At 38.6% G+C, this 24,284-nt stretch overlaps 2 protein-coding genes across 2 annotated transcripts; one reads left to right on the forward strand and one right to left on the reverse strand.

Annotated features, from left to right (window-relative positions):
• The first annotated feature begins 415 nt into the window (after positions 1-415).
• Positions 416-7,478, forward strand: LOC122652134. The gene is made up of 5 exons (XM_043845806.1): positions 416-1,538; positions 3,457-3,464; positions 4,581-4,588; positions 5,934-5,938; positions 7,466-7,478. Exon 1 carries the CDS (start codon positions 451-453, stop codon positions 1,534-1,536), a length of 1,086 nt encoding a protein of 361 aa, XP_043701741.1. The 5' UTR covers positions 416-450; the 3' UTR covers positions 1,537-1,538; positions 3,457-3,464; positions 4,581-4,588; positions 5,934-5,938; positions 7,466-7,478.
• LOC122652135 lies at positions 5,149-23,511 on the reverse strand. Its single transcript, XM_043845807.1, has 3 exons — positions 23,507-23,511; positions 11,359-11,569; positions 5,149-5,656 (listed from the first exon to the last, which is right to left on the reverse strand). Exons 2-3 carry the CDS (start codon positions 11,470-11,472, stop codon positions 5,309-5,311), a joined length of 462 nt encoding a protein of 153 aa, XP_043701742.1. The 5' UTR covers positions 11,473-11,569; positions 23,507-23,511; the 3' UTR covers positions 5,149-5,308.
• Between the last annotated feature and the right edge of the window lie 773 nt (positions 23,512-24,284).

The raw sequence follows: 24,284 nt of genomic DNA on the forward strand, positions 1-24,284 counted from the left end.
TTTTTTTACCCTGAGTAAAGGTTGGACAGGGTCAAGATTGAGGTCTTGGGCTGAGCCCGGCCCGATCCAACCTGACCCTGTTGCAGACCTACATGGCTACAGGGAATGAATCTGATTTCCTGGTTTAGAAGATTGGAATTGGTTCCGACTCAGTCCCGGCTAATTTTGATCCAAGACAAATAAATAGGTGGAGGGGCGGCGGCGTTGGTGACGTAAGCGTTGCCGTCGTAATCGGCGGATCCGAACTTGAACTTAGTCTTTCTACCATGAATTTGTAAGTTCGAGTTCCCGTAAGCTCTCCAAACTTGAAAAGGAAAACTAAAACAAAATTATGACTGTTTGATGTGGATCCCGATGATCCTATCACCCACCTTCGTGCTCTGCACTTGAGTCTTGAGAGGATAAAGATCCCACTGAGAGAGCGAGAGAGAGAGAGAGATTGAGAGAGTCATGTCCTCGTTCGTTCAATTGAAGATCTTAATCGTCTTCTTTTTCGTATCTATCCATCTAGTAATCGCCAGAAATCGACATATAGTCAATTTCCGATCATCAAATCTCTTCCCAGAAGGCTTAACTTGGGATCCCAAAGCCCAGCACTTCGTCGTAGGCTCGCTTCACGATCGCTCCATTAAAGCTGTCTCCGATGCAGGCGTCGTTGAAACCCTAATCACCGACCTCGACCTTCCCACCAACGTCTCCATCCTCGGCCTCACCGTAGATTCCTTCAACCGCCGTCTCCTCGTCGTCATCCACGCTTTCGATCCTCACCCACACTTCAACGCCCTCGCCGCCTACGACCTCCGTTCTCGCCAACGACTCTTCCTGGCTTTACTCACTGACCCTAACTCCTCTGACCGTCAAATCGCTAACGACGTCACCGCCGATTACCACGGCAATGCTTACGTCACTAACGCCGCCGGCAACTTCATCTGGAAAGTAAACGTCGACGGAGAACCGTCCATCTTATCAAGATCTCGACTCTTCACTTCCCAACACGTCTACCGCGATGAACCCTACCGTTTCTGCGGCCTCAACGGCATTGCTTACGTCAACAACGGGTATCTGCTGGTGGTACAGACGAACACCGGAAAGTTATTCAAAGTCGATCCCGACGACGGCACGACTCGGTTGGTGAAGATAGGGAAGGATTTGACGGCGGCGGATGGGATCGCCGTTCGAAAGGACGGCGTTCTGGTTGTTGTGTCGCAATTCAGGGCTTGGTTTTTGAGGAGCAGGGATGGTTGGGGAGAGGCTGTGGTATATGACGAAACTACCCTTGATACTGAAAGGTTTCCCACTTCGGTTACTATCAGAGAGGGGAATAGGGCTTATGTGGTATATGGGAAGGTGGATAAGGGTATGGCTGGAAATGTGAAAATGGAGGAGTTTAGTATAGAAGAGATAGAGTCGGCGATGGAGAGCAAAGAGGAGGCTGTTTGGTTGTATGTTTTGTTTGGGTTGGGTTTAGCTTTATTCTCATATTGGAGGTTTCAGATGGGTCGACTTGTTAAAGATATGAACAAGAAAACTGCTTGAAGCACTGTTTCAAAATCGGAATTAGCCGATCCCGAGGATTTTAAGGTTTTTGGGTTTAAATTGCTGAGTTTTCAGATCTGAGCGTGCATTCTAAGGTTATTTTTCAGATTAATTCTGACCGATTTTGATGTAGTAAAAACAAAGCCATCTCTCAACTCCCTTACCTAAGCTGTTATCAGTTGCAAACTATCAGTCTAAATCTCTAATTTTTCATCTCTTGTTATACTAGGCATATACTGTAAGACAAATCAGGTATGCAAAAATAGAGAAATACCTGTTATCGCATAACAGTTGCAGAGTGAAACGAACCAGAAAAGAAGAAGCACAGACGACCGAGTTGAGTCGTATCTGAAAGATACTTTCCTTAAGGATTTAGATGCCCCCTCTTCTGCAACGGGGTTGACCTTGCACCTTACCCTTCAAGATAAATACAACTCCTAAACGTATAGGTTGCATAACCTAATACGAGTACCAAGGATACCAAACGGCTATACAACCCTCTTATTACTTAAACAAAAATACAGTAAGTATCTGTCTCTGGAACGGACTGTTGCAGAGACAATACGTTTCTGTTGTGTATATGAAATGCAGGCATGACATGGTGTATATATAATGCTGGAGTACCCTTTCATGAAGTGATACATCCGTATGAATACAGGTGATATACGTACAGGAGTGTAACTCTTACAAGGGAGGTGTGACCGTATGTATACCTCCACGTACAGGGAGGGGTTGTAACTATTCATATATATGTACGAATAGACAAGTATGGTTCAACCATATAGATGAACCAACCACGGGTGAACCAAATCGAGTTTTAAATAAAACATTAAAACTCAAAAGTACAAAACTCCTATAAGGTTTTGCCCACACCTACACCCCGGCCTAGGCTCGGCTCGGCTCGGTGCGATTCAAAAGCACCCCAAGGACTCCTCCACATACTAGAGAATAGGGTGACTTCCTCTCCAAAGGGCTCACACCTTAAGGAAACAATCTTATATATATACCCCTCAAGTAACTCTCCCACAACCAATGTGGGACTATTCTTGAGCTCAATTCTAGCCTCTTGCACACAAGAGAGTACAACCATTTTCAAACAAAATAGAGGAGGGAATGAAACAAAACACAATTTTGAAACTTTGACACACACTTGAAAAAGTGCTTTGACCCAAAATGTGCTTCTATAAAATAATAATACAACATCCCTCCATCCCTTGTCTTCTGTAAGCCATGAAAAATTCCCCTGACCAACCAAATCTTGATATAATTTTTATCAATGTTAAGGTGTTATTTATTTATAGATCAAGTTTTCCTCCGCCCACGGAGCCAGGAGAGGACGGGAAAGGGTATTGAGAGGGGTATTTTGGAACATACTAAAATCGTATAAGGGGTTTGTGAACCTTAGGATGGTGGGGTTTGCTTAGGGTGCCACCGTGTACAGATGAGATACTCTGTGCATTGAAAGCTGGATCTAACTCCCCTCTACGGAGCTCAGCACCCAGGGAGTGCCCAAGGGGCATCCAAGGGTTGGGTTGTGCCGCACACATCTTGGTGTGCGGCACAACTCAACGACTGGATGCTCCCTGGGCGTGCTGGGCTCCCTGGAGATAGGAGCTCAATCCTTATATAAGATTTTAAGCGCACATAAACTTATATAATTTTCAGTATACGAATATAAATGAATTGCTTCTAGGCCTAGCTTGCTGCTTCTTAAGATCAACTTAGAAGAGCAAGGAGCTTTCATGAAGGGCCAGAATATTTAAAAAAATCCATCTTCTATAGATGGAGGGGGAACTTAATCCTTTATATTTTTGGATGGAAAAGTTAATGGTGTTGAGTTACAAGAGATCTTTATGCATGCATATGACAATTGATCCAATGGGTGAGAGGTTGTGACAATTATAATTTTGGGTTTTGCTAGGATCAATCGGCCGATCTGAGTTACTTTTTGGGCTTGGCCATTGTATCACTATTTTATCAAGCGGAAACTAATAAAAAATAAAGTCCTGAAATTTATATAAAAAAATAGTCAATATGTATATCGTATATGGTATCATACTTTTAAATCATGAATCGCAGGTTTTTACTGTATCAGACTATCAGGTCATCAGTCACGGCTGATCCAACTAATATGCCTGTTACCATGACCGATACGGTCAACTGTGCAAGTATTGGTCAAGTATCGGTATCGGTATCGGCTACTGGCAACACCAATACAACCAATACAATACCGATACCTAAATCCATGCTTGCGATTCCATTTCAAAAAACAGTATTAAGGCATTGCAACTCCATTAAAATTGGGGAGGGGGGAGGGGGGAGGGGAGTGGGGTGGAGACAAACTAATGAATTTGTAATTTTTATGAATTTATTTAATACTAGTTACAACAATTCAATCAGAACATTCACAGGATCAGAACAATGGCGACTGATTTGCCAATTCATACATGGATTCTAAGGCTAGGGCAGAATCTGAATCTGATCTGGGTCAGAATCAGCTGGAACCGATCCAGATCCCGATTAACGTTTTGAATCGCCGGATCAGAACCACCCCCTTTATCGTATAAACATCAAAACTCACCCGAGAACAGAAAAACAGAGATGAACATGCCTACCTACAGAAATTCATATCAGACCAAACTTCAGAAGTCCAGAAACTGGGAACAAAAACGGATAAACCCAACACTCCAATATACAGATTGAAGGTGCACAAGCAAATCAAACTCTGCAGAATTATAAAAAACCGCTCTTGCCTGCAGATTATTCTAAATTTCTCTGATTGCCATGTCCCAATCACTTGATTGTAATCCAAGATCCTTTCATATGATTCTTATGATCCAGTGGTTATAACAATAATGACTAGCACGCTTGAGGATATCATCTGTCATGGGAAGCAACTAATCATTCATTGGGTTGATTCAGTACATTTGACTCCAGTTCATTTAATAAATTGGGTATGAACATAACCTGAATAAGATAGACCTCGTCAATCATCTAAAACGGCCTACATTTTGTGCCAGATGAAGGGCAGGTGCCAGGTAGTGATCATTTTGTGACCTGCGTTAAGCACAGTTACTGGTGATACCCACGGGAAAGTCCATTAGTTTGGATCTGAACTCCCTCAGATTATGCACATATTGGGTCTTAAGTACCATCTCAAAGTATTATCAGAACAATAATGTGAAAGTGGATTCTCCGGTAGGTTTATTCTGTCATGTGAAAATCATAAGATGTCCAGAGAATTATGGACATTCCAGAGAGTGAACAGAATAGCCTTTGCAGTCACAGAATGCAGCGAGGAGTGAAGAGAACCCTCCTTTCTCGCTGCTCTGGAGCATGGTACCATCTGTGGACGGCACTGAAAGTAAAGGCCATTATGAACCATATGAATTGGCATCATTCCACATTCATGATTTTGAAGCATCACTTAATTGTTCATCTATTATTATACATGGGAAGGAGAATGGCATGAGTTGACAAATAGGAGTTTAAATAGCGTGGAATGGCTTAACACCAACCCGCTCCACCCGCCCCCCCCCAAATTTCCACAAAAAAAAAAAAAAAGACAATGTGAATGGTGGAACATGATTCATGTAGCCAAACCCATGTAGTGCACATAGACCTAGCTAATTACATTTTGAATTAGATTTATGAGGCATAGATGGTAGCTTCAGAATCATCCTAATAAATAGTTGTTTGGATTCCCATCCCACATCAGTGTTTAAAACATCCAAACATGATCCACTAATGTTTCACTTAAATGTTCAAACAACTAAGATGTTATTTCTCTGTCAGGAAAGGTTGTTTCCACCAGAGATCCCCCAAGGATGTCTTGGGGATATAGTGTTGGGGGTGGTGATGCTAGCATCTTACCCTTGTCGGATGAGCTCTTATCCTCAGATTGAGACTTTGTTATTCCAGCCTTTTCCCTGAGCATTTCAAGCTTCTCCTTGATTTTTCGTCTGATCTCAGGTTTCACATTGCGTGCATCAACTGATTCTACAGATAAGATGTTGATTGCAGCCAGAGAAGCAATCATCAATCTAAGCACGACATCTCTTCGTGAAGAGTTAATAGATTGAGGTGGCAATCGTTGTTGGCAATACATCTCAGAATTCACCTGCAATTTTGAAAGTAAGAATACCTTGGTTAAATGAACCTCACCAAATGAAATAGCCATAATTATTTTCTTTTGATATATCACTGCCAGAGGATTTCCACTATCTTTATTTGCATATACTCTTTTTTTTTTTTTTTTTTTTCCCCCTTTAGAAATCCATAACAATCTCTATTTGTCTTAGTCCTGAATGGCAGAACAAGATTCGTGTACAAACACCATTTGGTTGGGATAGGGCCTTGTTGAGTTGAATTGAGCCAAGTCCCTGAACTATCTTTAGTTAATGTAATAAGGTGGAATGGAGAAAAGCTTGCATAGAAGTCAAATCAATTTGTAAGATTGTGATGAACCATGCTTGCCACTGATTTGTCATGAGATTCTTCTTACATTGGATAGGAATCTGTAGAAAACCTAGGACCTGTAACCAGTAACTCTAGAGAGAAGAAAAGAGAGAAGAGAAGATGGAAATTGTAAAATACTTGAATTAATTAATTGATAGGTAAGCCCCTCTATTTATAATAGAGGGGAAATTACAAATAGACTAAACTAGGCAATGTGGGACTAAAACCCACATTGCCGACTGTACCTAATAACATAATAAATAAACTAACCCCAAAAGGACCAGAATACCCCCAAGGTATTCTGGATTACATATTCCAACACTCCCCCTCAAGCTGGATTATACAAATAAGTAAAGAAAGAAGATCCAGCTTGAACTAAAGAAAAAAAACTCTAAATAATGCTAACACTCCCCCTCAAGTTGGCGCTTACAAGGTACTAATGCCCAACTTGAACAAAAATGGGAAAAAAAAAACTAAGTTGCAGCAGAATCCAGTTTGACATATGAATGCAGCTCCCAAATAAACCTTCAAGAACTTGAAAAAATAGATTTTCAAAACTTGGACAGACATGATCAGCAAACTGGGACTGGAATGTCTTCCAAAAAAGGCAGCTTTCAACGATCTTCAATAACTATCCAGTGATGAATCTCAGATTGTCATAGTGATATAGAATCTTGAAGTGAAATAATTAGAGCAGCAAGCAGTGAAAACAAACTGAATCAAGCAGCGGAAAAAATACTGTATCAACCCAACTGAAAGTCCTCAAATAGGCAACAACCAAATATCTTCAATACTCTTCAATACTTCAATCTCCCCCTTACGACAAACTCAACCCAATAATGAAGGATACCCAATGGCAATGATGGAGAAAACTGATCTTCTATGTTTTGCACCAATGTTCCTGCAAGTTCTGCGTTCTGCAATGTCTGCAGGTATACTGTATATAATCCCCCCCTCACGTGTAGTGCACGTGGACATAAGAGAGATTAGGTTAGAGATAGGGCAAAAACATAAGATTCCAGAATTTTCCAAAGGTGCTATGGGTAAGTAAAAAGGAAGGAATGGCAAAATTGTAATTTACCAGAAGTTTCCAAGGGTTATGGGTAAATACCAAATGTATGGGATATGACGGGAATTAGAGTTATTGAAAAGGAACGGTGTTGGTAAAAAAGGATGGCATGACTGTAATTTGGTGGAAATCCACTTTTAAATATAATCCAAGCCAAAGGGCAAACTGGTAATAAACCAGAATTTTCAAGGGTCAATTGGGTAGTCAAATAGGGGAATGGCAAAATTGCAAATAACATAAAGTGGAATAAGGGATGGCAGTTCTGTAAATAACCAGAATTTTGCAAGGGGCCCTTGGTAAATAAGAAAGTAATGGATCATGTAGGGAATTAGATTTATAGATGGGGGACATACTTAGAAGGGCTGTAAAATATAGGCTAAGTGGAATAAAGAGAGAAACGAGGGGTAATAGAGGAATAAAAATAAGATATGAATTTAAAAGGCAAAGCAAGAAACTAGCAAGATAGAAGAAGAAAGAACGTCTTCAACCTTGCAATGAGAAACCAGAGAAAGAAGGAGGAGCGGCAGAGATCAGATTTGAGACGGAACCCAATACCCTCATCGACTTCAACGTATCAGGCGGAGATCTGAAACCTGTAACAACCAGCGAACGAGAACAGTGAAGAAGATTTCTTCTTCCTCACGATACAAAAGGGAAAACCTTCGACCAAGAGGCGAAACTTAAAGAACGGCCAGCTACCTGTATCATAACACAAGTAGAACCAGCAGTGCTTCTCGGAGAAGGAGGAAAGTAGCAATATGGTGTGTCGTAGATCTTCTTCTCAGACCCAATGGTACCGCCAAACAGTAATAGATATCAGCAATAAACTGCAACAGAGATTGAACATCGATGACAGACCTTGTTCAGAAAATTGATAGCAGAACTTAGCAGACTCAATTGATCAGCAGTAGAGGTAAATAATCAATCGCAGCGAAGCAGAGCCAGTACTACATACGAAAATAAAGGATTTGCAACCAAGAACAAGGATAAAAAGGTGTTCGGCCAGTGACGATAACAGGAACCAGAACCTGTAACAGCAGGGGTATCACAGTAGCACCACTGCATCAGGGTATCATGCAACCAGTAGAGAAGCAGAAGCCACGATCAAAGATAAATGAGAACAGCCGAGAGCAAAGATTTAACGATCCGGTATGATTAACATACATCAATCTTCAACGAAACTTATACGAAACCCTAGTTCTCCTTCTTTTATGAACTAGGGTTTCTCCATAAATCAAAGAAACTTGGAACGACTCTCAAATCGGCAATCTTGGAGAGAATGAGTCACTAGTTGCCTAGCTTTGATACCATCTAGAAAACCTAGGACCTGTAACCAGTAACTCTAGAGAGAAGAAAAGAGAGAAGAGAAGATGGAAATTGTAAAATACTTGAATTAATTAATTGATAGGTAAGCCCCTCTATTTATAATAGAGGGGAAATTACAAATAGACTAAACTAGGCGATGTGGGACTAAAACCCACATTGCCGACTGTACCTAATAACATAATAAATAAACCAACCCCAAAAAGACCAGAATACCCCCACGGTATTCTGGATTACATATTCCAACAGAATCAGTTCCTATTAAACACACAACATAAGTTCCTGATGTCAGGTTAGATAGGAACTATCCAACCCCGGTCAGGATCACAAATAACACCAATATGGGTACTGATTTCAGATTTGAAACAATGATGCAATTCTGGAACTCAGGTCTAAAACAGTAGAATAAATAGGTTTCCTAATCCTCAATAATAGCCCACAATATGGCCTTGTATTCCAAACACCATAGGTCAACACCCAGCAGTCTAATCAGCACTGCCGCAGGTCTGTAAGAGACAATTAACAATAAAAAATTGACTCAACCAGAAATAGCACCTAGAAAACTCAGATGGGACTTATATTCATATTGAGATTAGACTTCCATAGGGTGAATAACCCCACCCAGAGAAAGAGGACCAAATTAGGATCAAACTTAGCTCTTATGATGCAAGGATAGCCCTCAAAATTTGGGTTGATTCCAACCAGGAGTTGTTGAGATATGGCTCCTTCAAGTTGCAGCAGCAGGGGCTCTTTAGTTTCAGAGAAAACCAGGTTTGAACCAGGCAGCAGGAAATTAGAAACTAACCCATAGGTGTGATTGGTGCCACAGATCAGTGAACAAACTCCAATAGGTGTGCAACTATGTGGTGATCTATAGAAGAGACTAACAGCTGCAGTAATGGGTCAGTTAGTTAGTTGCAGATGAAGGAAACAAAATAAAGACAAGGAAGAGAAGGGGGATCGTGTAGGGAAGGAATAGGGATAGGAGGGGGTTGGCTATGTTAAGGAGAAGTGACACACCGCTCATATACTGTTGATATCCATACTTGTTTAGATTAGCGATTACATGTCACTTTCCAAGTGGCTCTAGAAGCTTCTTGATTAATTCTCCAAGATTAGTTTCACTTCTTGTATTATATATATGATTGAAAGTTAACAAAGAACGTGTGGAAAATATTAAACTCAGCATGATATCACGAGCTCCCTTTTTTTTTTCTCTAATGGCTTCTGACCTGTCTGGTTCGCCTTCCATCACTGATTCTTCTTCTTCTTCGTCTCTCGTTTCGTTGAATGTTCATTCTTCCCTTCCGCTCAAGCTCTCTTCTAGAAATCAACAATATATGAGCGGCGTGAGTCACTTCTCCTTAACAAGCTATCTCAGCCTGGGCATCTCACCCTTCTCAGCCTCTTTCAGGACAAGGCATTGCAAAACAACAACATAACTTCATTCATTAAATCGTGGGGAGACCCCTTGGGTCTATTATAATATATAGGACTAAGTCACTAGAAATAAAACTTGAAAAACTTGCTGCCTAAGAAACTCTAAAGACACATATAGAAAGAAACAAAAATAGAAACCAAATCTCCCTATAACTATTACGAAAGACTGAAATTAGTAACTACCTAATGTTCTATCGCATTGAAATAAAATCTAATTTCTAAAAGTGAAAATAGAAACTAAAACTATGGCAGCATAAGGATAGAATATTTCTCCACCAGATATCTCCAATGAGCCCACAAGAGCTTCTGAAAACCATTCCCACACAAGGCAAATATAGGCTGTGACACTGTTCACATGAACAGTAACTTTGTTCTGAATTCTATTGTCCTCCTCTTCTTCATGCTTTGATCTACATCATAGGTAATTCAATATGAATCTCGTATGCTATCAAGCCCAATTTGTAATATGCTGAATAATTGTTGGTTAAACCCAATGATATACAGATTCATGTAATGTCAGGGTAGAGAGGATTTCCATCTTGGAGATTTTGTATGAAAAAATCACTTCAATGGGATAACACAAACCATCTACCCATACATGTTTTCTCTTTGTCTGTTTGAGAAGATTGCATTCATATGCTTGTCCTGCAATGTCTCCTAAGTGGTTCATCACAGAGTTTAGCACTTGGTAGTTGCAGGTGGAGGTCTAGACATGTTAATACCCTAACAAAGCATCGAAATTCAATGGCAACACCCCCCCCCTCCAAAAAAAAAAAAAAAATTTGTAACCAAAAGTCATCATTTCTTTTGGTTTGCGCAACCAAAAAAGTTATTATGATCTTTTAAAACATGGCCCTAAAAGTTCCATAGGAAGAATCTTCCTATTCTAACCCATCTAATATTTAGAACAGGGTAATCATGATGAGGATAGTTGAGGTATACTTTGTCAATTTTTGTATAATTGAGATGCAAATGGATTATAAAGGAAATAGTTGCATTCATCTCGTGAAGCTGAAGAACCTAAAAAAAATGGAGACAGATAAGTCAAGCTACTATACATAATTTAAATAAGGCCCAAGTGCCATGGATTAAATTAGTTCAGAGAACAAGATAGACAGTAAGGAAAAAACAATTGTTTAATTCAAAAACAAAACCTTGAAGATGAACCATTGATTCAATGAAACCACACTTCAAATGAAGACAGATATCAAAAGCAAAGTGATGGGAAGAAACCCAATTCGATCCATATAAAATCCCCGAAGCAGTAACTCAAAAAATACGATGCTAGGGAAAATGAAGAGTTAGATATAAATTTCACAGAGAAGAGAGCACAAACTTTGCACATCACTGATCTAGAAATGGATCAATGCATACTTATCACAACGAATAAAGGATAAAAGTCATTGTGATTACATAGCAAACAGAGAAGGTTTTAATGTCCTGAGAGTCTTTAAGGATCGAAGTATGATGTAAAAACAGAGCAAAGAGCGTGAAAATGAAAGAAGAGGGGGGGAAACTAAAGGACCATTTACCTGGACCGGTGGCGATCTGTGTAACCCTAGTACTGTTAAGCGTTTAGGTCGAGGTTGTCTGCTACTTGCCACCAAAGGAGATAGGCTCACCAGTTTTACTGACGATAAAGCCATTCTTCTCTTTGCGAACTTTCCTAGCCGGCTTTGATCCCCGGTTCTGCTCCTCCTTTGCCTACTACTCCGACCCTGTGGAGTTCCAGTCTTCCAGTTCCTGGTCGATTTCCAGAATGGTAATGTAAAAAACACAAATGAATGAAACGAGAAATTTTTTGTAGGAAGGAGATTTACTTATTAAACATGTGTACAAGCCTCCGACCTGGTATTTTTATCTATTCCATTTCCTGTGCGCTCCATTTCTTCAAGTTCCACTAAATGAGGGTGATGGATCCCATTTGAGGCAATGTGTTTGGATAGGAGTAGGGTGGTCATTTTGGCCCCTCTCTATTAGACCTCTCTATTAGAAGAACTTGGGAAAATAGACTTGTCCAGGAAATGGAGCAGATAATGGTGGGATATTGATCCCCTTTTATTTTTTTTTTCTATTTTTTATTTTTATTTTTATTTTTATTTTTTTATTTTTATGGAAATAAAACTATATTAATACTTAGAAAACAGGGTACATCGTATTTTGGTCAGTCATGTTGTGCCTATACATTAGAAATTCTATGTTAGAAAAATTTTCAGTTTCTTCTACTAGGATAAAAAACATATTTATAAGATTCCAGGATATAGGAAAGTTGGTTCTAAAAACTAAAAAATAAAAAAATGTTCTATTGCATAGCCGGATCTACTTGATTGTGATATTTTCTTTCTTAGCTCTACACCATCCTTGTCAAATGCCAAAAAGCTCCACTTCTTCTGCATCTGTTAGGACACTCTTTCCATCTATCAAAATATTATAAGTCCACTTTGCTAATTTAAGATCTTGTTCATATATTCCTGCGACTAGCAAACCAGATATTTCCAATTCAAAGTTAGCAAAGCTAGGGGTAAGTTGTACTAAAGATGTATAATGGGAATGTCCATCATGGTCTGGTTCCTTGTGCGGGGTTTAATATTCAAATCTGATGGCCATGTTAATATATCTTTTATGATCAACATGGGGTCAGCTTTAGAATCACAAATGATAACTTTGTTTCTTACATTCCAAATGAAATAATATGTTATAATAAAAATAGAGAAAAATCAGATTAAAGATTGTTTATCCATAATAGTGGATCCAATCAAAGATGCAACTAGGTGGAGAAGAAGGATGGGCCAGAGAAATGTTAAGTTCTCAGTCCAAAAGGACTAGAAGCCTAGATACGCTTAGTCCAATCACAAGATAAGAATAGACATCAAATTAATTCAACACAAGAGTCATAAAAAACACATTGAGGCTCGACGGGCATCCATTTTGAAAGAGTGTCTCTGACAGGGAGTCCTGCATTTAAAACACGTCAAAAGAAAATTTTAAAACGAGGGTGAATGTTGAGTTTCGAAAAAAACTTCCACCACTTGGATAGCAAAGGATTGATAGGACTAGAGTTGGTAATGAACTTGGCAGCCAGTGTTGTAGAGAAACATCTATTTTTCGTTAAAGTACATTTCCAGGAATCATCACTGGGGGAAATGTTAAGCCTAAAAATATTATTTACAGAGGAAGGGTAGAAACTAGCATGTAATTACCTCAATTTCATCTAATAGGGGGTGAAAATGATCACCCTACCCTTTGCCCGAACACACTACCTTGATGGGGTCCACCTCCTCCTATTAGATAAAATTGAGGAAATTGACGGACAGGCAAATTGAGGAGATAATTTGCCGATAAAGGTCCCTCTGGCCTACAAATGTTTTGAAGCCACGGAATGGAATCCGGTCAATCAATCAAACAACATGGTCAAAACTTTAATTCAATTCAAGATACAGTATGTATAAATCAAAACCGAATTGAAACTGAATAATATTCGTAACCTCAAAATCGAATCTGAATCGAATCAATTCTATTCTATTCTTTTCCTATTCGACTGATTAGCCTGATCGAGCTCAATTGGGCAAACCCAAGAACGGTCTGGACCATTTATCAAAACTGTCGGGCTTAAGCCTAAACCAATTCTTAGACGGTCATTCCCAATGCGAGGGTCTAGCTCGACGGTCACCCGACTGGGATGGAACACCTAAGAATCCGAATATGCCTGACTATTTCTGAATTGCTATTGTGTTAGATAAATTTTATGAATCAATCTAAATCTTTATCATTATAAAGCCCTTTTGCATTAGTCAAGTATAGATCTCTCTAAACCAACACAAAATCTTCTCATTTTTCTACAACTAATCGTAGAGGTTTTCTTCTCCTTTTTCTGTTATTTCTATCACTAACGTGAATAGGGGCAGAGTGTAGGGTTGGGAGTTGGGACGTCTCTCTCTCCCTTCTTCCAATTCCAAGCCTCCTTTCTTTTCCTATCCACTTTTGTGCGTGTTCTCTTTCCTTCATTGTACGTATTCTCTGTAAGTTTGAAATTCATCGTTTTTTTCCACTATTGCAATCATTGATTATGTTTACACGAATAAGATTTCATGATTATGTCTTCATCTTCCTAGCCAAACTATGGCCACTTCAAACCTCATCCCCCACTCCCTCCCCCGAACTATTTGCTTCCTCATTGTGTGCAATTTTATGATGCGAGTACTTCTCATCGATCGGATCATGGCTGTTTGGAGCTGGAAGAGCGCTCTACAGGACCTAAATTAATAGGATTTAATTCCTCTTTGCGTGGATTTAGTTTGACACAAAGACAATTGAAAAATTCACTATTGTTATGGTCTTGTTCTACCCATTCAGATGACCAACGTTCAACTTCGGTAGTCGGAGATGGAGAAGATGACATTTTTTTAATTAATAAAGATGATCTCAATGCTGCACCATGTGTTTCCCATAATGCCTATCCTTGTATGGGTTCTCAACCGCTACCTTATCATGCTGATAACTACAATTTGTCTACGAACTAATGATCTAACACCATGAACTGTAGTGTAAACTGAAGACATTTAGTTTTTTGTCTTCATATTTTGTTGCTTCTAACTTTAACTGTGTTCCAAGGGAGATTAATAGTATGACTGACTCCCTGTATAAGAGGGCTCTATCAGTGGCATGTACGACAGTTTGACCCAATTCCATTTCATGGATTCTGAAGATGTGTTCTTTTCCTTCCATAAATTTTGCATGTTATTTTCTTTTTTTTGTGAGAATGAGTTTTACATGTTGACTATGAATAAAATGTTTTTTTATCAAAAAAATAAAAATAAAGTCAAGTGTTTAATTTGAACACAATTAAGTTCTATACCTGGACTATTATCTTGGTAATACGAGCCTTTAAAAATTGAAGTATTTAATTAATAACCTATTTAGAGATAAATCATTCAGTAACCCATTTAAGACCCGTTTAGTCTGATTAATGGTAAGCCCGATTAAAAATTGAAACCCAACTAACCGTTCATAAATGGAACCAGCCCAATGTTGGCCGGGCTACTTAAACTTGCGGTTACAGTGCAGGTATTAGAACTGAGGTGGCCCTATCAAAACTGACCCAACTCCAACAAATTGCTAGCCCACTTACCCACCGTACCAGGCAATATTGTTCTTTTTCTGTTAAATTAAATCATTAAAAAATAAATTTGATGAACATTCTTCCAACAATATATCGTACCCATTGCTTCTCCTTTCCGCGTAAGATTCTTAATATATAGTAGTCATCTACCGACCCACTGTTTAAACATTAGAAAAAGTTCCCACTTCATTCTCCTACTAAAAACTATATAATATTCCATTCCGGTAAAAGAAGGAGAACAGAAGAAAAAGTCCCCAATTTTTAGCTTTGAAGCTTGACCAATAAATTAATTTCTTCAGATACAAAACAAAGCAAAGGTGAACCTATAAACACTCTCTCTCTCTTCTCGTGTCTACCTTACCTGTGGGGACCTTTCAATGACTCAAAAACTAACTCATCGATCAAGCAAAGCTTCAAAGCTAAGACCCAAATATAAGAAATCAACATTCCTTCTTCCATATATAGTCCGAGTCAGTGTGACGGGTAAAACACTAATAAGTACTAAAAAATGGGTTTTAGCTATTTCCACTAATAAGTGTTGAAATAACACAACAATAATTCATATAAATTCTCCTTCAAGCTTAACCCTATTCTATGTCTCTCTCCCCTTCCCTTCTCTTCTAAGTCTTTCTTCTTCTTCTTCTTCTTTGTAACCATGGCAAGGCCTCTTCTCCACCTCCCCATGGAAAAGTTTTCATTCTTTCCGGCTTCCATAACCTTCTTTGGACTAATAGCATTCTTCTCAGTTATTTCAATTCTATCAATTTTATGTGCTTCTCATAAACGAGTAAGATCACAAAGACACGACAAAGGGATCAACTCATATACGAAACATCAAAAGCATTTATCGAATCTAAGCAACAATATTAGCAGTAAAGCTCTTTTGATGGCAAAGAAGATTTCTCTGAGAAAAGTTGATGATGAAGGTGATTACAATGAGGAAGCAGTTTGGAGGAAGAAAATTATGATGGGAGAACGGTGTCGTCCGTTAGAATTTTCCGGTGAGATAGTTCATGGTTATGAACGAAACCCTGCCGGAATCACCTCTTGAAAAGGAGAGTAATGCGCTTATTACTTCTTTCGGAGATTAGTAAGTGGCTCAGGCATTTTGATGATTTGATAATCTGAGTTTTTATGGGTGACCATTTCTCAAATAACACTCATTAATTAGATGTAAATTGTGAGGATATTTCCTGGGCTTTTTCACAATTTTTTTTTGGGGGAAAAGAATGCTTCCAATTGTTATTGCGTCCAACATCGGTTTGTTCAAATCCTTGGTGTCTTCATACGTTATAATAGGGCCAATGATTTTTTTTACATTTTATCTTTCCACTACATACAATGCTTCCCATTGTTGTTGTGTCATGTGGACAAGCGATATAGCTAGTATGATCATTGGATGGAGATGTCAAAATTTATATCCTAATTTTCTGTTTACCAAAAAAAAAAATAAAAAATTTATATCCTAATTGAATCAAGGGAAAAATAACGCTAACTGGTTGTGTGGTTACTATGTCCAGACATAGTTCCGGATGAATTTACAACCCCATGTGAAATAAAAGATTTCATTCAGGCAGATCTTCATGTGTTCGCTCTCATTGACCCCCATGATGGTGCATGTGCTACACGACTAGACATTAATATAATGCCCTTGATCAAATATATGTATTGGTATGCATCTCCTCGTATGTCCATGAATATCAACTGGTACCTCGACCATCGTATGCACATTTTCATAATCCATATTTTCCAAAGCTCTATTTTGTCACTAAGGCTCCATTTGTTTTGGACAAATTTTACTTCGTAAATGTAAAATTTTACATGTTGAAAATTTTCTAATGTTTGTTTCTATGAAAAAACAAACATTGGTACACTTTTCAATATTTAAATTTTACATCCAAAATTTTTTGAAAGTGAAAATTTCCCGCCAAAACAAATGGAACCTAAGTAAACTCTATTTCGACTGAAATTTGATATGTGAGTAGGGACTGGGCACCAAATGCGATTGGTTGATATTGGGGGTGGGGTGGTGCAAGAAGCCCTTCTCCTAGGTGGGCCACACAATAAGTAACCAATTAAGCTCTATGAGTACTATTGTGTCCATTAACCAAAAAATAGTCTCTATTTGTGAAAAGAAAAACTGTTTTCCAACTATATTGATCTGAAGCTTATGTCCATTTAAAATATGTTGGATTGGGTTAAGTTTACATCTCAATCATGGTTTGAGGAAACGGTATTGGATCGGTAGAGATCGATACCTTGTCGTCGATCGTGTATCAATGGATCAATATGCATCAAGGGTAAATATGTAAAAAAAAAATAAATACAACTTTAAAAAAAAAAAAAAAAACCAGAAAACATGTGTATATTTGTCCGATCCAAACCGATATAGACTGATCAAGATCGCTATCGACCAAGACCAATACAGATCCCTATACCGATTACTAAACCCCAATCTCAATTGGATGGTAAGTTGGAAGAACAAGAGGTATATATAGCACTACTGATATACATGAAGGAAGATCAAACTTAAATACTTGAACTAAGATTAAACTTTTTTTTGTAGGTAAAGATGAACTAAGATCAAGCTTAAAATATCTATATTTAAGACCGTTTGAATCTTGGGTCGGGTATTTTTGAACTGACCCAAACTTTTTTGTAAAATTAATAAGCAAAAAAAATGCACTCTTTGATGTAGATGTGGGGTGTACTTCGAAAACCTTTATTTATTTGTCAAAATTAAGACCTTAATGCAATGATATGACAAACCTTGTATTATACATTTTCTTGGTATTTTTCACGGTTTAGAATTACTCAAACTTTTGTACCTTTGCTTATTAAAACAAAAAAAGACAAAGTTCTCTAAGTAAGTAGAATAGGAGAACCCACCAATGAGATGCGATAAAATAATATCATACATAGAAACACAATTAAGCCATTTCTTATAAGAAGAGAGAAACTCTTTCCATATTTTTAATTAATTCTTTAGAGCCAATACAAAGCAAAGGTGAGGACCAGAAATTAAAGTTTCTCCACTACAACGGTAGACTACCATACTTTAGATGATATATCACCCAAGTCCAATTATTTAATAACTAGAAGAAGGTTTAATTCGAGCATAGATGACCACATATTCTTATGATGATTACTGGTAAGACAAGCTGCCTTTTAAATCAGGCAAGTCAAATCGGTATCCTACTTCGTTGCTTTACCTACCTTCCTTTCCTTTCAAGTCTGCCTTGCCTACCGATAAATATGAGAGTCAGGGATGTTTTGGATCAGGATCATCTCCAAGGAGTTCAGTGCCCACGATGCTGTCAGGGGTCATCCAGTGGTTGAGCTGTGCTGCATACATTTCGGTGTATACTTAGGGATATGTGTGGCACAATCCAATGGCTGACATCACTCTAGACATGCTGGACTCCCTGGAGATGAGCTAACTTCGAGTCAGGGACCATTTGGGTAAAAATGTCAAATTGAATGGTTCTGAGGAATTGAGACGCTATTTTTATTGGTTCTGACTTCTGATCCAGTAGGTATAATCTCAAAGTCGGTATCGTTTACCAAATGAATTCTAAATTAAGAAACATTTCCATTTAATAATAAGATGGTTTGATTTCGATTTCTTAACAGTTTTCCATTTAATAATAAGATGGTTTGATTGCGATTTCTTAACAGTTTTGGACACTTCTCAAGTTCTCATACATTTATTTAACTCTAAAAAAGGCACCTGTCAACTGACATGAACGCTTCCAAAGATGACTAATGACCAAAGCTAGTCAACATGACTGGTAAATAGTTATAAATAATAAATGGAAAAAGGAATACTCCCTAATCGCATAGCCTTGCATTGACACCAACTCCTTTGGAGAAACTCCCAAGTGGATTACCAGTGTGATTACGAAAAATACCTCCTGCTCCAGTTAGTCCTGGATTACCTAAGGAAGTGTTACTTTCTTAGTACCTGTTAGAATTTGGGTTGCATCCAAATTCTACGCCCTCAAAGGAATTAGGTGGGACCCACCTAACGGGTTTTGGAGCGCCCTAACCGATCCCTCTTTCTTTGTATATTTAAGGAGGCAGCCGCGCACAATGTTGGTGCTAGTCGGCTGCCCCATCTCTTTGCGGCCCTTCTTCTCTTTAGGCTTTGTCTCTCCCAAATTGTGAGTGAGTGCTTCCAAGGATCTCCATTACTATCCTTGTATTTGGAGAGTGGATTGTTGTGAAGAATCTTCATCCCACAACCTAGTGAGATCGTCGTGAAGCCTGTGTTATTAGAGTTCATGTAGATCGACAAGTAGAGCAACTAGATTTTTTTTGTTACGTGGAAATCAACATCGAGGTAATCGTAGATTCCACTAATTTCCTTTTAATATTGATATGTCGAAAACTAATACGATAAGGTCTTTCTCTCTCACTCTCACTCTATACGAATTGCTTCGTCTCTCTTGCCCTCAATCTCACACTGGTTCCTCTCACCTACAACTCCTCTCATCTCTCTTGCCCTCTCTGATCTCTCTCGCCTTCAATCTCTCACTGATCCCTCTCACCTACGAACTCCTCGCTCATCTTTGTCGCCCTCGCCCTCAATCTCTTATTGATCTCTGTCGCCCTCACCCTTAATCTACCTCTAGTCACTCTCTTGCTCTCAATATCTTTGTCATTTCAATCTTTTTGTTATCCTCTCTCTATGTATGTGGGTTTCCAACAGCTTTTTGAGGATACTAGCTAAGAGAAAACAAAAGAGGCTCTGGGGTTTGCTTCATTGAGGAGGCAAATCGGCTACTTAGGCTATTTAATGCAGTCTTGTTGGAAGATACAGATCGAGAGAGTCAAACACACGAACACAAGGAGAAAGAAATCGCAATGGGTTTAACGTGACTCTTCAAGGACACGGAAAAATTACAACTCTTCAAGGATGCAACATAATTTTTCAGGTTTACAGGAGAGAACACTTCAAGGTTCCAAATACTCAACAAAGAGTAAACTTTCATTAATCCATTATTCACCTTTAAAGGAGCATAGGTCTTACATATTTAAAAAGAAGAATAAACTCTAATTCTCATATCTAAGACTGCTACATCCTACGATCAAAATTACATCAAAGCGGATTAAAAAATGTAGAAGAAACTAGCTTGGTAACCCTAATCGGTAGAGGATTCAATAACACATTATTGCTATAAAATAAACTCCAAAATTAGGAATCCCAAAACCCAATATCAACCCCGAGATCCTATGGTTGATATTAAATCTAATAACAAAAGAAAACTTACATTAATAGAAATAAAATCCTACACAAAGTAAAGAGACAAATACTTGTTCTATCATTGATCAGAGATTTCTATATGAAAAATACGAATCAAAGTTTGAAGAAGGGGAAGGAGCCCTCGACCCACAACAGATAGAGGAGGATTTATTCAATCACATAGTAAATTCTAATAAGTTGGAACTAAATTTGTTAATTCAACTCCAATAAAATAGGAAGCACCAATAAAGTAGGAAATCCAATTGAGAAGTTACATATCCACATGGTTTAGCCTCTTTTACACTCTCACGCATAATATCATTCCTAATTCATGAAGTAATTGATGAAGAGTGTCCAGCCCAAGCTCTACTACTTAATATGGAGCCCATTAAGCCTAGTAAAGGGGTAACTGGACTAGCAGGGTTGGTTCCAAACTGAATTTAACTTAAACCGTTGACTGAGTTGGGTCTCTACTTGGTCTGCTTCCAATTTCGGGCCTGCATCACTATTGCTTTCCAGATTTCTTTTTCAGGTTCTTTGATCTTGTTTTTGATTTTGGGCTATTGTTTATTTTCTGTCTTTGTGTTCTTTGTGGAGAAGCCTTGCAAGATATCTAGGGCTTGCAAAAGATTGTTCGTGTCAGTGGTGCTAGTAATCAAAAGCTTGATTCTTGATCTCTTTCGCTGCCTTCCCATATCCGTTCAGGTAAAGATCCAAACTGTATCCATGGGATTATTAATTTGCTCACAGTACCCACACCAATTCCTTTGGAAAAGTTTCCACATGGATTACCAGTGTGATTACGAAAAATACCTCCTGCCTCTGCTAGTCCTGGGTTACCCAAGAAACACCCATCTATATTGAGCTTAGTCCAATTCACGTACAATTGGGTTCTTCCAAACGATTTCCACCAATCGGATCACGAGGATGAGTGATCCTGATTCTAAGCTTCTTTGAAAGATTTAGATCAACAATAGAGGGTACCTTACAAGAAAAAGACGATGAGAGAAGAGCCATTTCCTTTAAGATGCTTCGACTAACTAGGTTCCACGGAAGTAAATATGCCTCAGATCTTCTACGATTCCGCTCCTCCCATACTTTATGAAGAATAATGGCAAGACAATACCTCCATACCGAAGGAAGAGGGACCTTTGATCAATTTAAATGAAATCAAAAGCACTGAAAGAAAAAAGACTTACCAAGAAACAAAACTCAAGAAGGGACTAAGAGCTTTAGATTGGCCTAGGCTCAGGTGAGAAGGAGCAAAAATCTGAGCTACTACGAAAGGGTGCAAACTTTTGTCTCTCTCTCGAAGAGGGCATTTGAGGTTCATCAATGACAACTCAATTAATTGGTTGATTCCACTACAATCTTTAGACTTTTTTCTAGATGAGTATAGATCAGTCCTTAGGTTGGCAATGATCTGATAATACTTATTCAAGCGTTTGAAGCTGCAACTTAAGAGTCTTAACTTCTGCAACTACCAAGAAACCAGCACCGACAAAAAAAAGTCAGTTTTCTTCAATTGACTCGGACTGACAACACTTGGAGTTTAAGTTTAGTCAAAGTCTAACCCTAGGCCAAGGCTAAACCTAATTCTTGGTTTGGGTTAGGTCTAACTTATACATCAAAAGTTTGTTTTAATAATTTAATTAAAACTTATTTTAATTCAACCATTTTTTCTAGGTTCATTTTAAAGATTTACAACATCATTGAGACATGAAGGACTTTCAAAGCCATAAAAATAGGATCTTTATCTCCTTCAGTTCTCTGTCAAGCCTGGTCCCCAATTCCTCTAACAAGGGAGCTGGAATGACCACCCTACTCTTGCTGGGATGGGGTCCATCCACCCCCTCCTACAATTAAAGGAAATGGGGAACTGCGTCAAACAAAGAATTGGAAGAGATAATTTTCTATAAAAATGGGTCCCACGACATATAGAACACTTTGCTAGCTCATCACGCCTAGCCCGCTAATGATGTGACAAAATGAGATGCCTACATTATCAAATTAGTGGCCGGACAACTTGTCTCTTATATTTATTATAAAATATCTAAAACAAAAGAATGAGTGAGAGAGAATACACCTTGGAGGGTAGCTGCAATTCCACCTCCCTGCAGCAATGTCTCAAACATCAACAATCTTTGCAAAAAGATAAAATAGTGTGTGAAAGTACAACGCAGGCAATTAAGACATAATGGTATTGAAATTGAACATCACTCGATCACTGCCTCCACAAGCACGAATTGAATGAACAAAATAAAGAGAGTGTGCAGGCATCTTAATTACCTGAAATATCCAAGACCTCAACCAAGAGGTGTTGTTGATGTCCATGTGAAGCCTTGACAAGTACACAGTCCTTGCTTATACCTCAACTTCGTCGTCAATTCGACCTTAAACACTTGATATCTATGAGCTAAGTTTTTTGAATTTTATTCAATTTTTAAATTGTAGTTTCGATATAACATAAAGGCAAAAGTTTTGCTGGTAAACATACGAGGTAAGGGATTCCTTGGCCGGGACACCTAATTCCACCAAGTGGGAAGCATCAAATGGTAAACCTGGCCATTGAAAACCTAAGTGATGGTTTAGCCTCAAATTCAATTACCACTTGTAATGTCATACCCTCTCAAGTATGTCGTCCATGCATTTCCTCGCGGTTCCTAGAACCCATATCAAATTCCCAGATGTTTCAATGATCTATTTTTGCCACATTGCTAACTCCACTTGTGATGAAACTTTACATGTGAGTAGGCCGGGGACCTTGGGTTACTATCTACGTATAAAATTTCAGCTCAATTTATCTATCATGTGGCAGAAGTAAGCAACTAATTAAGCACCCAACCGTGGCTTGGTTATATGGACTGCGAGAGATTAAAAAAAAAAAAAAAAAAAAAAACACATAATCCTCGACATAAATTTATAACTACTTGTGCATGCAAATAAATCAGATATCAAAACAATTTTATGAAATTCTATAAATGGTTAAAAATTTAATTAATCATCGTCTCTACAAACTGCGAGCCAAGGAAATTACTGTGATGCTCCAATAGGAATATTCCCCAAATTAAAGAGCCTTAAAACAACCTGAATCAAGAAGAAGAAAAAAAAAACTGGTAGAAACCATCAAAGAAAATCTAACTTTATTAATTGATTGAATTACTGAATTTTATCATAAGCATCATTATTATTGTTGTTGCTGCTGTTATATTATGGTGGAAAGAGTATTTGTGCTCTTATTTTTTTATTTTTACTTTTTCGTTTCAAGTAGTTGAATACTCATTTTTCCAATAAAGTGGAATCTCACAATTAGAACAAGAAATTGAAATACATTTATATAGAAATTAAGAGAAGAAATAGGAAAAGAAATTGTTATTTCTATTATGATAGTGGGAGAGAATAAAGTAGATTTCACAAAGGTAGACCTTAAGCATATCTATGAGTAACAGGGGCGGACCCTTTAAACCCCCCAATCCAACCTGAGTCTCCTTAGCTGGGCCCAAGCCCGACCTTGAATCAGGACCAGAAAAACCTAACCCTGACCCACCCTCAAGGTCGGGCCGGGTTGAACCTGATTGACCCTGACCACGGGAGGGAAGGGAGGGAAGAAGAAGAAAAAGAATAAGAAAAATAAAGAAGAAAGAAGAGGAAGAAGAAGGAAAAGAAAAAAGAATAAGAAGAGAGAACATGAACAAAAAAATAGGGTCGGGTTGGGCCTGATCGGGCTCAGCCAGAGGCCTCAACCCTGGCCCTAAATCAGGCTTTGAAATTCTTGACCTTGGCCCCCCCTCAAGGCCAAGATATCTCAAGATTTTAATCCTCTCCAATTCCTAAAAGTGTGCAGTGCGGCAGTGCTAGGTGGAGATTTCAACACCTGGCAGCTCGGACATCCAACAGTCCAAGCACAATACAAGTCAATGAGTTTGGACCGTTTGATGTCCGAGCTGCCAGGTGTCGACATCTCCACCTAGCATTGATACACTGCACATTTTTAGGGAATTGGAGAGGACTATTTTCCAGATATCTCAACCCAGGCCTGGTTCGGACTTAGGACAGGTTAGGGCGAGCTCGGGACGCCATGGACATCATTTCCT

The sequence above is a fragment of the Telopea speciosissima genome, chromosome 2 (genome assembly GCF_018873765.1).
Source record: "Telopea speciosissima isolate NSW1024214 ecotype Mountain lineage chromosome 2, Tspe_v1, whole genome shotgun sequence".
NCBI classification, from domain to species: Eukaryota; Viridiplantae; Streptophyta; class Magnoliopsida; order Proteales; family Proteaceae; genus Telopea; species Telopea speciosissima.